General features: G+C 37.7%; 1 protein-coding gene across 3 annotated transcripts in view; it reads left to right on the top strand.

The window, feature by feature from the left end:
• LOC108708254 (CUB and sushi domain-containing protein 2-like) overlaps positions 1-18,933 on the top strand; it is a 591,784-nt gene that overhangs the window by 515,099 nt on the left and 57,752 nt on the right. For all 3 annotated transcript variants that reach the window (XM_041582174.1, XM_041582173.1, XM_018246760.2), the window contains 7 exons: positions 226-350; positions 3,367-3,463; positions 13,469-13,573; positions 15,375-15,493; positions 15,898-15,967; positions 16,356-16,472; positions 18,136-18,345. In XM_041582174.1, the coding sequence (XP_041438108.1) occupies positions 226-350; positions 3,367-3,463; positions 13,469-13,573; positions 15,375-15,493; positions 15,898-15,967; positions 16,356-16,472; positions 18,136-18,345 (843 nt within the window). The remainder of the gene's footprint in view (positions 1-225; positions 351-3,366; positions 3,464-13,468; positions 13,574-15,374; positions 15,494-15,897; positions 15,968-16,355; positions 16,473-18,135; positions 18,346-18,933) is intronic.

Genomic DNA, 18,933 nt, shown 5'->3' with positions numbered 1-18,933 from the left:
GGACCGGAAGCAAGATTGAAACATGGAGCTCTCTAAAATAATAATCTAGCCCAGTGCAGTTTTCAGTGAAGAAGAACTGCAGTCTGATGCTAATTTAGGATTTATATTCACTGGGTGGATAACAAATTGCACTTCCACCACCAGTAATTAAGTGGTAAAAAAAACACCCTGCATCTATCATCGCTCTGTGACCATCCCTAACACTTGTCCTTTATCAATTTGCAGTGCCTTGTGGTGGAAATCTGACTGAGCGCAAGGGAACAATTCTGTCTCCTGGGTTTCCGGAACCTTATTTAAACAGCCTTAACTGTGTGTGGAAAATTACAGTCCCAGAAGGAGCAGGGATCCAGGTAGGAATTGTATGAGGAAAATATACCGAAGTATTAAAATTAAAATAGCCACATCATCCAACAACACTGCTATCTATGTAAAGACATATTTGTCTGCTCTAGACAGTCACATGATTCGGTTTTACAAGTGAGTTGTTTGTTGGGACGCCATACTGCAACTGCATAAAATCTCATTTTACATCTGTTCAGAAGTAACCATGGTACCGAAGGCCTCCAGTTACTCCCATAAGCACCCCATGGAAAATAATATCTTGTTCATTTTAGATACCACCAAAATAAAACTATTTAGCAAAACATGTTTAGATTGATTCCTCTCATGTCAGAGATCATTCGGGACTCGTTTTTAATGAAGCCGTTATGGGAAATGGTCTTACGTTAGAGACTTTCCCTCTCTTCCTATTACTGGTATTACTGTTATTATAGCAGTTATGATTTCTATGGGAATTCAGTGGATTCAGGCTTTTTTTCATTTCCTAACTGGCATATTAATATTTTGATTGTATTTGTTAAACATGGCAGAATTCTTAAGTAGGTTAGTGCTACAAATAAGGACTATCCTAAATGTCAGGAATAAAAAAAAAAAAAAAAAAAGATTTAGCATAGTTCCTTTTTTCTAAACACTACACATGTCCCTCAGGGATTATGGCTTTCTTCCAGTGAGGGAATATAAGAATCCTACATGCTATCAAAATGTTGATCTGAAGAAACAGGACTGAGGTGAAAGAATAGAGCAAGCTTTTTACACAGCCAGGAAGACTGTAGTTCTTTGCAGAGGAAATGTATGTGACATAAGTCTTATTTAATCTTTTGTTCTGAGGATGACCCGGCCTCCAACCCAACTGCAGTCCTCAAGAGCTCTCAGACAGATAAAATGAACAACCATCTTGTCCAGGATTTTTAAACCTATTGTTCATTTTAAAAGAGTTCTGTTTCACCAGAGGAATACAATAATATTGATATTTTTTGGTAGCATTGATACAGGTGATTCTAACATTAATTTATGTCAATATGCACCACGCTTTGTTCAAACATCAACCTTTAGAAAGGAACAACTATTCTTATTAGATTTCTAAAATGATAAAGCTTGTAAACTTCTTCTCCCTGTTCCCAGAAAAAGAATTCCTTTTGTACTTGCCAGTAATATTACACGTATAAAATTGTAGGCGATGGCTATTAAATAAGTTAAGGGCGCTTTCACTTGCAATTGCTACATGCTACATTTGGCAATTAAGACTCTTTATTTAACAGAATTATTTCACAATCATCCGTTGAAATGTGATCATGCGTAATTGCCAGTGTTGCTGTTGTTGACTAGCTTTATATCTTTCTGTTGCATAACCTTTCGCAGGAAACGTGTCATTAAGCTCCTTGCCTCATTTGGCCAGCCTGCAAATTGAAAGAGCAGTCCCCCTACCTAGTAAGGGTGTATGGACATTCATTAGTTTGAAAATGTTGGCACTAACAACACCGCTTAGCAGTATTTATGTTTTATTTTTTAACTGAAGTTCTGTTTAATGGACTCTCTAGCATACGCCAGGGGTTTGTTCAGAAAGGCACCAATTTCTGTGTGCTCTGGCATTGCGAGGTAGTTCTGGAGAGGACTTAAATACCCAGGCTGCTAGACTAGCATGAGGTGAATATAAGGTGAATATTCTCACTTAACTGCAGCCAATTTTGGAAATTACTTGTTATTTTTTAAAGGGGTTCTTCACCTCCAAACACTTTTTCAGTTCAGTTGTTTATTTCGCCAGAAATAAAGACTTTTTCCAGTTACTTTCTATTTGTGGCTGTTTTTCTAATATCGAAGTGGAAGGTTTTATTTTTAACCTTAGTATGTTTTTCAACGCAGGTCTGGGAGGGGGGTTGCCGTCTCTGTAACTGATCTAAATTGATACATTTAGTTGATCCATTTGTTATCTTTGTGAGCAGAATCCCTGCGTTTCAGTAAAGGCAGCAGTTACAATTGATACAACAGTTGATAATATTCCAAAGATACTGCTGAGAAATATAGCAATAAAAATATAGCAACTAAATGTAGCAAATTGTAAAAGTTTAGAATCTGTGCATGGATCACTGCCAGACTAAAACACCAGAGACACTTTTTTTCATCTTTTTCATTTGAGTCTATGGGAGTAATTTTCACAGCGAAACGTGGCGAAAAAAATTCTCTCGTTACTATCTGAAAGCCTTCTGAAGCAATTTTAAAGAATCCCACTCTACAAAAGTGGAAAATGTATATTTTTGCCCCAGTGGTGAGAGTTTGACATGAACCCAGGACACATTGGGGGTTATTTACTAAAAAAATTTGCTGATTTTTTTTTTATATAAAATCTGACTCTTAAAAAATCAAGATTTTTTCGGAATTTATAAAACCCAGAGGATGGGAAAAAAGTCAGAATCTAAAAATCCAGCATCTCAGACCTGTTGAGGTTGCATATAAGTCAAATCATGAAAATCAGATTTTTTCGGATTTTTTTCCCGCAAACAAATTTTCGGGAGATTTTTCGTGCGGATTTTTTTTCAGAAAATATCGAGATAAATTCGGACTTTGATAAATAACCCCCATTGTGTCTGCTTAAGAGCAATATTTATCAACTCAATGTAATTTACTAGCACATTTCCATTTACAGTACCTTATTCTGATTTTATGCCTAAATGTAGAGCGATTGTTCTTTATGATAACATTTTTAAACTTTCCACTAGTTGCTAGAAACCCTTGCTGTGTGCAGTATTTGTCCTTGACTTAAATTTATCTTGGCCAGTCTTTATATCCAGGCTGAGCAAACGTGACCTGATACCTTTGGGGGTTTTTTCCTATAGTTTATGTAAGACCTTGTTAGCCAGGTTCCCCGCTGTTCTTGATCTAAGCACAAACAGCATGTGTGCCTTTGTGGTGGTCTGTGTATTTAGTCATGACCTCAAATCTACTGCAATGTTCCAAGCAGTTTCTCTTGTGTGTCCTAGGTCTTAAGTACAAATACATCTAAAATCTAAACTTTCTCTGCTTCCTCCATAGATCCAGGTGATCAGCTTTGTCACAGAACAGAACTGGGATTCACTGGAGGTTTTTGATGGTGCAGACAATACTGCCACCATGCTGGGCAGCTTCTCAGGTACTGTCCTTTAACATATATCTTTTCTATCATTCACTAATGGGAAAAGTTTTAAATCCATCTAACAGGCAATTCAGCTGTTGACAATTACAGAAAAAAAACAATCCACAAGCCCAGTCACCTAGTATATAATGGGGACTGTAGCTCTACAGTAGCTGTAGTGGTGGCATTTCCTTTTTTAAAGTCTTGAAATACTTTTAGCATTTGGAAAATACAAATATAATATAAATAATAATATAAAGACAGCCATGAAGATGAAAGATGTTAGTACTACTAAAGTAAAGACAATGTTCCTTTTACTGGACCTGTGACACAGTATGTCCTCAAGTGACAATTTCCCCACAGTGTTTAAATAAAGAGCAAAGTCAACTGCCCACTCTGGAATCTTTTGAGTGTTCTAACATGAAAAAATGTCCATCCTTGACATTGATGAGAATTCCCCGGTAAGCAAGTTGTTTTACTTGCAAGATCCAGGCACTTAGAACATGACTGACAACCTATAGGCTCACAAGCTTCTATGCAATCTGTATTTCTTTAAATACCTAGTTGAAGATGCACCTGTGTATAAAGAGAAAGTTATGTTGCTTAATTTCTCCCATTTGAGAGAATATGGAATCGTTTTTTAGAGGTAGGGCCATGTAGTTTTTTCTATTATTTTATACCATTTCTGCTGCTATATTGATTGAATTGCCTGGTTAGATGCACCATACTAGCAACATGAACCATTCTAAATCAAGTTGAGAGTTTATTTTGCACTCTGCAGTTACAAACACTCAGGGGGTTATTTATTAAAGTCCAAATGCCAAAAACTCATTTAGTGGAAAAAAAAACCTACATTTTTTTGGGATTTATTATGGAAATTCTGAATCCAAAAATCAAGCATCTCAGACCTGCCGAGGTTGTGTATATTAAGTCAATGGGAGAAGTCCCGAAGATATCTTGATCTGCGTTGGGTTTTGTGCAAGAATCCGAAGATTTTGTGGTTTTCAGGGCGGAAAATCTGAAAAATTCAGATGATTCGAATTTTCAGGGGAATTTTACAATTTTTTCCATGAACAAATTTTTCAGGAAAATGTATTGATAAATAATGGGAAATAATCTGTGCGGAGTATATTTCAGAAAATTCTGGGATAAATTCAGATTTTGATAAATAAAAATGAAAACCCCCTTAATGTTGCACCAGCTAAATAACATTTAACTGAAAGGTTTCTAAGAGCAGGGTCATCTCCTGTCTGAATGCACTGTTGCTCCCCACAACACATTCACTAAATAGCTCCTGTATAGGCCCTTTTTTCACTTTATGTTGTATTATGGTTAAAACATAGCAAGCCTCTAGCTTAAAATAATATGTTTAGAAAGCAAGCCTCTAGCTTAAAATATAGAAAAAAGTATTCTTTGAAAGACAATAAAAAAATTTCCAACAAGAAAAGGATTATAAAGGAATATAAATCCTACTTATGAATAATATATAGTTTTTCTTTTAAAGCCTTCTGATGTAGACTAGATATACAATTACATCTTTAACATCAATTCATTTGCAGGTATGATCTAAAAGCATATTTACTATATGTAGGCAAAGAGCTAGAAGTAAAAATATATAGCAATAAAAATATTTGCAGAATTTAAAAACAATATACTCACAGAGCTTTATTGTGTGCACACAAGCATCATGAGCCAATCTGATGGATGTGTGTACCTTACTACCTAATATGCAAGGCGCCACATACACAGATGCAAGGGAACCCTTTATATGCTGTAGGCACTCAATTGAAAGAAGTGAAATGAAGAACTAGTCTGCTCGTGGAAGTGTAGGTGAGGTAATGCTTTCAATCTATCCTTTTCTGCATTGAACTTACTGGCTGGTGTGGAGTTAATGTAGTGCTCAGTGGCCATTTCTAGAGACAATGGAAAATCTGTGGTTAATATGCAGATTATTCATTTTCTGTAGTAATTATACTAGCGCATCTGAGGTTAATATCCATTTTATTTATTGATTATACTGGCACATCTGGGATAGATATGTCCTTTATCCATCATACTTAGGGATTTTACTATCACATCTTGGGTTAATATGCCCTTCATCCATTTTATTCAATGATTATAATGGCACGTCTGGGGGTTAATTTGTCCTTTATCCATTTTATTCAGTGATTATACTGATATGTCTGGGATAAATATGTTCTTTATCCATTTTATTTCGTGATTATGCTGGGACATCTTGGTTTTGCGATGCCCTGTATCCATTGTATTTAGTGCTTGTACTGGCACGTCTGGAGTTAATATGTCTTTTTATACCTCTTTCTCAAGTTTGGGAGGTATCACTTCTGCAACTCATGTTACATAGTTAGATCTGGTTGAAAAAAGAACAAAGTCCATCAAGTTCAACCCCTCCAAATGAAACCTAGCATCCATACACACTGACCCTTCCATACACTCACATAAACTATATATACTCATACACTAGCTATAGATCTTAGTATCACAATAGCCTGGGATATTATGTCTTGGATATTATTACTTAAAGGTAAACCACCCCTTTAACAGAATCAGCCATCACAACATCACCCGGCAGTGCATTCCACAACCCAGGGGCGCTCCACCAATGAGGCGAGTTGAGACACTCGCCTCAGGCGGCAGCGCCCCCCTGGTTACCAGGGGCGGCAAAAATGCCGCTCCTGGTAACTAAGAGCCGAATTTCCGGTTTTCAACCCGGAAATTCGGCTCTTCTAGTGCAGAGAGCGCAATTGCGCTCTCTGCACTAGCGTCGTGCAGCGCCCCGACCCCCTCCTGCGCAGAAAATGTGAGCGCCGTGAGGAGGGGTCAGGGCGGCAACGGAAGGCCGCCTCAGGCGGCATAAAGGCGCGGATCGGCGCTGCCACAACCTCACTGTCCTGACTGTGAAGAACCCCCTACGTTGCTTCAAATGAAAGTTCTTTTCTTCTAGTCTAAAGGGGTGGCCTCTGGTACGGTGATCCACTTTATGGGTAAAAAGGTCCCCTGCTATTTGTCTATAATGTCCTCTAATGTACTTGTAAAGTGTAATCATGTCCCCTCGCAGACGCTTTTTTTCCAGAGCAAACAACCCCAACCTTGACAGTCTCCCCTTATAATTAAAGTCTTCCGTCCCTCTAACCAATTTAGTTGCACGTCTCTGCACTTTCTCCAGTTCATTTATATCCCTCTTAAGGACTGGAGTCCAAAACTGCACTGCATACTCCAGATGAGGCCTTACCAGGGACCTATAAAGAGGCATAATTATGTTTTCATACCTTCAGTTAATGCCCTTTTTTATGCAAGACTGAAGTTTATATGTGAAGAAGACTTTTTACCTAAAATATTGCCCATTATCTCAGGATGTAATAAATTTAACAACATCAGACTAGAAGTGCTGAGCTACCGCTTTGTAGTGGTTAAAGGCTACTATGATGGACACTGCTTTCACTACTAGTAAGAGTTCTAAGGAAAGGTGCAACCCTTTCATAAATAGTTGTATGCCCGTGTTTGCCTGCTACAATAGGCGAAATTTAATGAACAAAAAAAACAATAGCTTATCCTATTAACAGGATTAATAGGACAGATGCAGGAGCTTACTAAAAAGCCTTATTAAGGAACCAATGCAGTTTACTGCAATTTTCATAATAAGGAAGCAATGCAGTTAACTGAAATTTCTAAGATAAGCTTCATACCATGCCAACTATGCCAATCAATACATGATTTAAAGGACTGGATGAAAATGATAGGGGCTATGTATTGGTTGGAGAGCAGTCAAGGATTAGATTTCTGGTCTTTCAGGTGTCAATAAATTGTTTGGTATTTCTGTACCTAACTTTAAATGCATCTTCTAGGCCAGGCAACTTGTTAACACATTATTTTGGTTGACTACCTATTTAAATGGTCAAGCCTAATAAGTGGTCATATCCTAATCTGTGGCCCTGACAAAGTATTAATAATCCCTCATGTTTTTGTAGCATCCTCATATTACTAAAAAAGCAATACTGATGTGAAAGGCTACTGCTCTTTAGACTCTTGGCTTCTGGAAGATGGCGATAGACAACATCCTCCTAGCCAAAAACTGACCTATATGGCTGTGGGCTTGTCCTGTAAGGTTTAACAAAATCAGGGAGATTATTTACTAAACTCAGAATGCAAAAATCACAAAAAATGTGTGATTTTTTTTATAAAATCGGGCTTTTAAAAAAAAATCACACATTTTTTGGAATTTATTAAACCTCGAAGATGGAAAAGTCCGAATCTGAAAATCTCAGACCAGTCTCGGTTGCATATAAGTCAATCGGAGAGGTCCCAATGATTTTTTGATGTTCGCTGGGTTTTTGGCAATATGAGAAAGCAGAATATGGACCGCACATTTTGGCAATACCCCGTTTTCTGGCAAAATTCTGAGTTTTCGGGTGAAAAATCTGAAAAATTTGTGAAAATCGGATGAAAAATCTGACAAAATCGTGAAAACCTGATTTTTAATGATTTTTCCGGATTTTTTCCGCAAACAAAAATTTCGGGAAAGTGTATTAATAAATAAGCCCAAAAAAACCTGTGCGGATTTGGTCAGAGTTTTTTTCAGAAAATATTGAGATAAATTCGGACTTTGATAAATACCCCCCACAGGAGTAGGTGCCAAAACATTTCAAATACATTTAGGAGGTTATTTACTAAACTCCCAATGAAAAAATCACGAAAAACTTATGATTTTTTTTTTTTAATTTTTCAAAATGTATTAAACCCCGAGGATGGAAAAGTCAGAATCTGAAAATCCGGCATCTCAAACCTGTCGAGGTTGCATATAAGTCAATGGGAGAAGTCCCAATTATTTTTTGATGTGCGCTGGGTTTTTGGCAATACCCTGAAGTTTTTGGAGTTTTCGGGTGAAAAATCCAAAAAAAATTGAAAATTAGATGAAAAAGCCAAAAAAAATTATGAAAACCGGATTTTCACATTTTATTCAAATTTTTTCCCGCAAATGAAATTTTCAGGAAAATTTATTAATAAATAAGCCCAAAAAAAACGGTGTGGATTTGGTCTGAGTTTTTTTCAGAAAATATTGAGATAAATTCGGACTTGGATACATAACCCCCTTGTTGCAAAATAAGATCCATGCCAGACAGGGTTTGAGTACTAAAAAATAATCAGTTTCATTAAGAAATTATATAGCAAAAACAACCTGATTAATGCAGGACTCCCCTAAACAGTACTTTTTTCATCTGACAGGGATGGAGCCCTTTCTATTTCTTTTCTCATCCTCTTTTTCTTTTCTTCTTTCTTTTTTACTCTTTTTGTCACCTTCAATCCTTTTCCATTATCCTTTCATCTTCTCTTTCCCATTCATACATTGTTGTGCATTGCTGTGCTTTGTGTTGATTTTAAAAAGGTAAAAAAGACGGATCATATCCTTAGTAGCTCTATTGTAGGAGCTTCCTGCCCTGTCTAATAATGGCAGCTGATTTTCCTCTCTTCCTTTTGCTTTCATTATTTTTTGGAGGATTTCTTTTTTTGGCCTACCAGACCTCAGCTGCTGAAGCTCCAGCATGCCCAGGCATCTTGTTTATGCCTCTGGATTTAACCTTTACTAGGCATATTATGTATTTATTATCCTTAATTTACATATGAAAGGAATGTGTACTTGTAAAGCCAGTCACACTGTGATGCTATTTCGCTGCTCTTTATTACTCTTCATACTAAAAAAACGATTTGTGCTGGCAGCCATTTTAACCCAGGGAGCAACTAGAGTCTATATATATATAGTATATGATGTTTAAAGAAAAGATAAATTATAGTTTGGAATAAGAAAAATCTTCCTCCATCGTCAGCGCCTGCTTCCACCTTCACCGGATGCCTGCAGTGCTTAGCCATGAGTAGCTCATACAAGTTGTTCTTATTGTGAAGTTGCTTTGGGAGAAAAACATGAAGTCACATTTTTCAATTGGAAGAAATAATGAGGTTTGCTGCAGCAACTAAAACATAGCAAAGTTATAGCTAATTCACTATTAGCTGAATATGCTAAATGACAAATTTTTGTTCAAGCTCGTTCAAGAACCTACTAGGAATAACTCACTTTTGGACCTTGTAATAACTAATAATACTGAACTCATCTCTAGCATTTGTGTGGGTGAGCATTTAGGGAATAGTGATCATAACATGGTCTCCTTTGAGATTCTATTGCAGAAGCAATTCTATAAGGGAGTAACTAAAACACAAAATTTCAGACGGGCATCTTTGCAACATATTACGTGGGAAATGCTTTTCACAGGGTTAAACACGGAACAAAAATGGGAAGTCTTTAAAATGCTGCTTAATAAATATACATGTCAGTATATTCCCCTTGTAACCAAGAAACGACGTTGTAAAGCAAAACCTTTTTGGTTCAATAGAAGCGTTGGTGTTGAGGTGGGTAAGAAAAGACGTGCTTTTAAGGCTTTCAAGTTAGCTGGGACAGCCAAATCATTTATAAGGTACAAGGAGGCCAATAAATCATGCAAAGAAGCTATAAGGCAAGCTAAAATTGATATGGAAAAGGATATTGCAGCAAGCAGTAAAAATAATCCATAATTATTTTTTAAATATGTTAATAGTAAAAACATGAAACAGGAACGGGTGGGTCCTTTAGTATCAGAGGGGGGTCAGCTGGTTGATGAAAACAAAATAAAAGCGTAGATTCTGAATTCATATTTTTCTTCTGTCTACACAAATGAGGAACCAGTTAATGAAGGTTTCCTTCTTAATAGTCCCAATTCTAGTAATACAACTAATGATGCATGGTTCACACATGATGACATTCAAAAGAGACTAGAACATGTTAAGATAAACAAAGGTCTGGGACCAGATGGTATTCATCCCAGGTTACTTAGCGAGCTTAGTTCTGAGATTGCCAAACCTCTTTACTTAATTTTTCAGGATTCATTGAGGTCTGGTATAGTGCCGAGAGACTGGCGAATTGCTAATGTGGTGCCTCTATTCAAAGTAGGATCCTGTTCTCAGCCTCAAAACTATAGGCCAGTTAGTCTGATGTCAGTGGTAGGAAAGCTTTTTGAAGGGTTGATAAAGGATAAGATACTGGACTTTATAGCAAATAATAATACTATGAGTTTGTGCCAGCATGGTTTTATGCGTAATAGATCTTGCCAGACTAACTTAATTTCTTTTTATGAGAAGGTAAGCAGGGACCTCGATTCTGGGATGACAGTGGATGTGATTTACTTAGACTTTGCTAAAGCATTTGTTACAGTGCCACACAAAAGGTTACTGGTTAAATTAAGGAATGTTGGCCTGGAACATAGTATTTGTACCTGGATAGAGAACTGGCTAAAAGATAGACTACAATGAGTTGTGGTAAATGGAACATTTTCTAATTGGACCAGTGTTGTTAGTGGAGTACCGCAGGGCTCTGTACTAGGTCCCTTGCTTTTCAACTTGTTTATTAATGACCTGGAGGTGGGCATAGAAAGTACTGTTTCTATTTTTGCAGATTATACTAAATTGTGCAGAACTATAGGTTCCATGCAGGATGCCTCCACTTTGCAGAGTGATTTGTGTAAGTTGGGAAACTGGGCAGCAAACTGGAAAATGAGGTTCAATGTTGATAAATGCAAGGTTATGCACTTCGGCAAAAATAATATAAATGCAAGTTATACACTAAATGGCAGTGTGTTAGAAGTTTCCTTAAATTAGAAGGATCTAGGGTTTTTTGTAGATAACAAGTTGTCAAATTCTGGGAAGTGTCATTCTGTGGCTACTAAAGCAAATAAAGTTCTGTCTTGCATAAAAAAGGGCATTAACTATGAAAACATAATTATGCCTCTTTATAGGTCCCTGGTAAGGCCTCATCTGGAGTATGAAGTGCAGTTTTGGACTCCAGTCCTTAAGAGGGATATAAATGAGCTGGAGAGAGTGCAGAGACGTGCAACTAACCTGTTTAGAGGGATGGACGACGTAAATTATGAGGGTAGACTGTCAAGGTTGGGGTTGATGATTACACTTTACAAGTACATTAGAGGACATTATAGACAAATAGCAGGGGACCTTTTTACCCATAAAGTGGATCCCCGTATTAGAGGACACCCCTTCAGACTAGAGGAAAAGAACTTTCATTTGAAGCAACGTAGGGGGTTCTTCACAGTCAGGACAGTGAGGTTGTGGAATGCACTGCCGGGTGATGTTGTGATGGCTGATTCAGTTAATGCCTTTAAGAGCGGCTTGGATGATTTTTTGGACCGACATAATATCAAAGGCTATTGTGATACTAAACTCTATAGTTAGTATAGATATGGGTACATATAATATAATTTATGTGAAAGTATGGAGTGTGTGTGGATACTGGGTTTTCATTTGGAGGGGTTGAACTTGATGAACTTTGTCTTCTTTCAAACCCGATTTAACTATGTAACTATTTAACTATGTAACTACAGATTGATAACCTATACTTTTAATGAATAAGACTAATTAGCCTAGGCCTTTGTCTTTCAATTCCTGCCCAAACCATGCACATCTGTCTTATTAAAGGAACAGTAACACCAAAATTTTTTAATACTTAATTCCTTCCCCCCCCCCCATTCTCATAGTAGTAGGTCAGGCTTATCCTCCCTTTGGTGCAAAGTGCTCCTTAGCAGAAAGGCAAAAAGGTGACGGCATATTGAATTCCTCTGTGCGCAGAACTGGAAGTCAGCTTGTAACCCTATCTTGGCTAAACAGGCGTTAAGATAGAATACATGTAACATTGGACTGCAGAACATGTGTGACATGTAGGTTTAAGACGCCAGACAGTGGAGACAGTGAACATTTTAACTTCAGCTAGTTTTCTTGAAGGGGAACTCCGCAAAAACATAACTTAAGCTTTTTGAAAAGTAAACATAATTTCAAGCAACTTTGCAATATACATCATTTGAGAAAATATGCAGATTTTTCATGATTTTTAATGGTTTCTGACAGTTCCCTAAGCCTAGCTGCTCTCCTGCTTATCTCTCTGACTACTTTGCTGAGCTGGCTGACTACTGTTACTTTGTATCAACTGCCAGCTGTCCTCAGCCTGCATTCTCCAAACCCCACAATTCCCTGCACACATGATTTCAATATGCAATGGAACATCACAGTGCAATGCATTTTGGGTTATGTAGTTCCTGCATGCTGTCTGTAAGATGTGGAGTAGTTGTTACAATTTGTAACAGTGTTTAGTCCCTCCTTCCCTGCCATGAAGCAGAAAGAGAAGAACTGTTAACCAGCTTGTATTTATTCATACTTTTTGAAGAAACATGTAACTGTGATGGATAGGGATGTCGCGGACTGTTCGCCGGCGAACTTGTTCGCGCGAACATCGGCTGTTCGCGTCCGCCGCAAGTTCGCGAACGTCGCGCGACGTTCGCCAATAGGCGTTCGCGTCAAAATCGTTCGACCATTCGACCATTCGATCGCTAAAATCGAAGGATTTTCGTTCGAATCGAACGATCGAAGCCATTGGATTGAATGAAATCATTCGATCGAATGGCTTCGATCGTTCGATTCGAACGAAAATCCTTCGATCGAACGATTAAAATCCTTCGATCGTTCGAATCGAACGATTTTCGGATGTTCGAAGTTCCCGAACTGTTCGTGAACTGTTCGCATTTTTTGCCGGTGTTCGCGAACGGCGTTCGCGAACACATTAGCGGCGGTTCGCTACATCCCTAGTGATGGATATATTGGGGGTTTCTGTGTTATGTGGGCCTCTTTATCAAATTTTGGTTTGGAATCCGGAGTTCCCCTTTAAGAAATTATTTTTGCATCTATCCACCCCTAGAAATAGTAAAAGGTTCGCTGGTAAACATCTACATTCTGCTGTTAGTATTTATTTTCAGAAGCCAGAGCTAAGCACCTCCTTCAAAGCGCAGGGTTAAAATCTGCATCATATAGCACCCCTACACTAGTTTCCCTGTTCAGTATAAATTAGATCCTGTGCATAAAGTGAACACTCCCTCCATCAAGTTCCTATTGGCATTATGTTTTTCTGACTTTTATTCCCAGGTACCACTGTTCCTGCACTATTGAACAGCACTTCCAATCATCTCTACCTGCATTTCTTCTCTGATATTAGTGTGTCAGCAGCTGGCTTCCACCTTGAATATAAAAGTAAGAGCAGCTAAGTACTAATATCCTGTGTTCTGGAAGCAATATGGGCAGTTTGTGCCTTAAGGATCCATTTACTGAAGTCTGTTAAAATTGGCTATGAAAACCCATCAGTTAACAATGTGATTAAATTCGGGACACAATACTGCAGATACAGATAGGCTGGTATGCTGCCTTGATATTATTGTCCCTCCAGGTTACACCTATTAAATAATGATATTAATGACATCTGGTTTGTGCACGAAAGAATATCATATTACAAACTCCATTCTGTAAGTCTTAAAGTGGACCTGTCACCCAGACACAAAAAGCTGTATAATAAAAGTTCTTTTCAAATTAAATATGAAATCCAAATTCTTTTTTTATAAAAGTGTTCATAACTGTTGTAAACTCATTTAAAGATTTCAGCTGTCAATCAAATATTGCCTGCCCCTCCTCTATGCCTAGGCATAGAGGCGGGGGAAGGAAATTACTTTCACTTTCCATTCAGCACTGCCTAGATGTGCCCTTCCCCCATTCCCCCAGTTCTCTTAACCATTTAATTGTGTAGCCAGTGCATGGGGATGGACTTCAGGTCCCCCATTCTGGTGCACAAACAAGATTCTGAGATGATTCGAGACTTGTCGACAAAATGTCGACAAAATGGCTCCTGCCTGCTTGCTGTAATTATGAATTCCCAGACTGATGGAAACAAGATTCATATAATTTATACAGTGTAAGTAAAGTTAATTTTGCTTGACTAACGTAATAAAATAGGATTTGGAATAATTTTTTTTTTGGGTGAAGCAATTTGTCTCAGAAATGTATCACATCCATGTAACAGCCGCAGTTATGAGTAAAGTTACTTAAAGAATGTATTATTTAAAAAAAACTGGGACAGAAGATATAATGGTGTAACTAACTAATGCATGCCAAGCTAGATTTTAATGACAAAAAATATGTTTGTAACAGAAAGCAAGATTTTAGAGCACAGAATTCATTCCATCAACAAAATGAAAACTCTGTTTCACAAAACTGTTAAAATATTAATTCTGTTAAACAATACTGTCACATTACTGAACCAATAAGAACACAGCTTATTGCCCTATAACAAACAAGATTAAATAGTTGCCAGCTCTGCTCCACGTGGCTGCATCATCCCTAATGCATAGGATACTATCTGGCCTGCTTTAGAGGGCACCCTCTAATGTCCCCTGTGCTGCATAGCAATAAACATGAACAATGAAAAAGCATTTCCTAAAAGGGATAATTTTTTATACAGAATGTATATGGGACAACAGCATCCCATATAAGGGTACTGCCACACCAGGCTGACACTAGACCTGCGGATAAACATCAGCTCCTACACTCTGCTCAGCTTTCTGATGTGCCTGCAGCCAGAGCCACTGTGTTGGCCAGAGTGCAGATGCACAGAACAGATTTCCACAACAAAATGTGGAAATTGGCTAAGTGTGCCTGCATCCGGGCTGACATAGTGGCTCTGGATGAAGGAACATAAGACAGCCGAGCAGAGTGTAGGGGCTTATTCTCGCCCTGTATTTATCCACAGTTTATCCAAAGTTATAATGTGCATATCAGATAATTAGGAATGGAAAAGAAGCCCATGAGATGCTCTGACAGATTTTCTGGCGCTATTTCTTCTGCAAGTCATAATCGCCCTATATCATGTTTTAGTAAAAGGTTTCCTTAATCATTACTTATCACACTAAAAGGCTATTTGAGTGAGCAAGGAAGTTATATGTCCATGTATGTTATAGCTATGACTCCCTGCTTTCATTTTTCTAAGTATGTTTCTTATATTTAGCTGTTGGGCTCTCCAGCTGTCCAGAGCCAGCAGTTCCCAGTAATGGGCTAAAGAATGGAGAGCGATATTTGGTGAATGATGTGGTCTCCTTCCAGTGTGAACCAGGATATGCTCTTCAGGTAAAAGTCTGTAGCTTCTCTTTAATGCAGAATTGTCTTTGATCTAAATATCTTTATTGCTCAGTATCACACAGAATATACCGGTTTTATAAGCCTTGTGGTTTTTTTCTTCAGATTGTGCAGTCATTTCTGGCCCATGGTTTTTGTTAAAAAGGGACTTCAAATTTTTCAGCAGTGAAAAGAAATGTGTCAGAAAGTTTCAGTAGACATTATAGAAAACATTGCTGTGAAACTGCTAATGATTTAGCAATCTCTAAAACCTGTAATACATTTTTGACTTATGCTACCAGCAGATCATTTTTAAAATGTCCCATGGCGTTCTGAAGGCTCCTTCAAAAAAATGAATAAAAAAGATCTTTTGTAATGCTAGAACGTACCGGATTATGTGCCTTTTTCTTTTGCAGGGTCATTCCTATATCTCCTGCATGCCAGGAACAGTGAGGCGCTGGAATTATCCTCCTCCACTCTGCGTTGGTACGTGCATTTTCATGTTAGTCCAGCTATGTATGGCAGCGGGATTGTTCTCTTGTCAGATGTATAGTAATATGGATAGCTGGTGTGCAGCCGTGAACATGAACACCCTTATTCTTTAGTGCTACATATTATAGTGCATGTATCTGTGTGTACATGGAAAATGCACATTTTATAAGCTTTCAAAAATCAGTAAGCAGAATGCTAAATTTTAGCCCCCTTAGTATGCATCTTGCCTTTTCTTGGCACTATCTTTCAGCCATTCCCCATCACTTGTGTTCCTTAGCTCTGTCTGTCATTTACTCTTCCCTATGCTTAATGTTTGATCACCCCCCACACTTATACTTGTACTTATAACATTTTTTCTGTCATCTTTTTTTTCCATTTCCAGCTCAGTGTGGTGGAGTTTTAGAGGACATGGAGGGGGTCATTCTAAGTCCTGGATTCCCAGGAAACTATCCCAGCAATTTGGACTGCACCTGGAAAATTTCTTTGCCGGTGGGATTTGGTGAGTGGCAGCTTGGTTTCTTCTTGTATTTAACATTAATAAGTCTGGCACAAAAACTAGAACCTGCTTAATCATCTTTGACAGTACAGCTTGTCATTACTTGCCTGATGAGCTTTCTGAGACAGTACATACACATGATAGATAGGGAGAATAGATCCATAGATAAACAAACTGATATACACATAATGTACATAAACAGGAACACAGGTAGCAAGCTACAATGACAGATTATCAGGGGGTAAGTGTTATGACCATTTCCTGGTTGGGATGGACCTGAGGGTTACCTTTCGTACAATGAAATAGATACCCTTCAAAGCCAAAAGTATCGAGACACCACTTTATCATGTCATTTGGTAAGAATACTCACTGCTGAGTTGCAAATTGCCCATAGAAGCAACAACAGTACACAACTGTAATATCATCATGTGCAATGACAAGCATTGGCTGGTGTGGTGTGAAATTCACTTCCATAATTGGACTGCCTAAATGCATTCCTGCTTTTGTTGTGGTTTTTGTGAATCAAGACCATTAAAAGTAAGCATTTTGTAAATTTACACAGATTATTGTTCTTTTAATTGTAAAACGTTTTCTTTTAATCTGCAGTGATGCATAGGAGGCAATGCAGTTTGAGAGTGCATCTGTCGGAATTTTTTTTTTATGCTTTACAAATGCTCCTGTTCTACATATTATGTAGGAGAATTTTCTTGATTACCTAGTTCCTTCACTGTTTACCTAGTTATACAAATGACATCTACATATGTCACAACGGAATAGCCTGCTGAATCTGAGAACCTGGATTATCTTGTATATCTTCCCCTTGCCTTCAAACATAAATCAAGAGAGATGGGGATGTCATTCTTTTGAATTCCAATTTAGAATTTGTAATAAAGAAAGAAAGCCAGCCATGATGCAGATCAGTTATTAATTCATAAGGTGGCCAGTGAGTGAAATTAATTGTATGCTTGGCTAATTAAAACAGAGCATTTGTTCTTGTGATGCTGTAATGAGATGCCTTTTTCCTGTAGCTATCTAGCATACATATTCCCCATTCTCCATTATTTCCAATATATTGATAGCAAATTGCAATTTTCTCATTACTGCCTTGGATATTTGGCTTGCTGTGTATGCTTCATTTTTAGGGTACCAGTGCAAGTTATCCCTTTTAGCAGTGTTCCCCAACTAGTGGCTCATGATCAACATGTTGCTCTCTGATCCTAGTGGCCTCAAAGCAGATTTTTTTTTTTTTAATTATTGGCTTGGAGGCAAGTTTTGGTTGCATAAAAAACATGTGTTCTGCCAAACAGAGCCTCCTATAGGCTGCCAGTCTATATAGCTGCCCAAAGCCTTTATTTGGCACCCCCTGGAACTATTTTCATGACTATGTTGCTCCTCGACTCTTTTTACATTTGAATTTGGCTCACAGATAAGAAAGGTTGAACGACCCCTGCCTTATAGAAATCAAGGGTATATATATAGCCCAAATACGTTGTGTTGACAGTAATTCACTTATAGTTCATTGCATGAGTAAGAATTTAAATACTAAGAAATATTAGAGAATGATACTTATACAGACACTATAAAAGATATAGGTACAGTACATCAAACATTGTTATTAGATATTCTAGATTTCTGTGTCATATTCTTTATGTCTGCTTTTCCTAAGGAGCCCATATCCAGTTCCTAAGTTTCTTAAGTGAAGCCAACCATGACTTTGTGGAGATTCGAAATGGTCCACATGAAACAAGCAGTGCGATTGGAAGATTTAGTGGGACAGAGACTCCTGGATCTCTTCTCTCAACATCTCATGAGACCACTATTTATTTCCACAGCGACCATTCACAGAACAAACCAGGATTTAAACTGGAGTATCAGGGTAAGGAAAACTATTCTCGTGAAGTAGTACATGCTTATATTATATTGTCTAACAATAAAAATATATTGCAAGCTTTGGAGCATCAAGGTTTGACAAAGTTTTTTTTTATTAGTATATATACACAATGCCATGCATGTCGAGATATCATTTTGTAGTTCTTCATATTGTAAGCACAAGCATATTGAGCTTTTTATAACATGACATAAATACTCTTTAGGAAGTACAGAAGTTTTAGGAAGTAGCCTATACAGGGGAATCAGAGAAGCATGTTTAGAGGATAAAAGGGGATGAAGGAACCTGACCTGACTGAACCCATTAAAACACTTTTGCGTCAATGATTTTCAGCCTTGGAAACATTTTTGTCATCTATGAATCTTCAAAACTGAAGCATTATCTTTCAACAAAAGCATTTGGAAAGCATTTCTAACAGTGGTGAAATATTTTGCAAGCCTAGCCATACCATTAAAATGTTCTGAATAGAACTGTGCATTATAGAATTTGCACCCATTGATCGTTTTATCTTAATGCACTGCACCTTGTAAGACATTAGCAGACTAAGCATCTTTTACTAGAAATATTTCAGGGCTG

The sequence above is a fragment of the Xenopus laevis genome, chromosome 2L (genome assembly GCF_017654675.1).
Source record: "Xenopus laevis strain J_2021 chromosome 2L, Xenopus_laevis_v10.1, whole genome shotgun sequence".
Classification (NCBI taxonomy): domain Eukaryota; kingdom Metazoa; phylum Chordata; class Amphibia; order Anura; family Pipidae; genus Xenopus; species Xenopus laevis.
The sequence above is the reverse complement of the archived record's forward strand: the minus strand, read 5'-3'. Positions and strand labels throughout refer to the sequence as shown.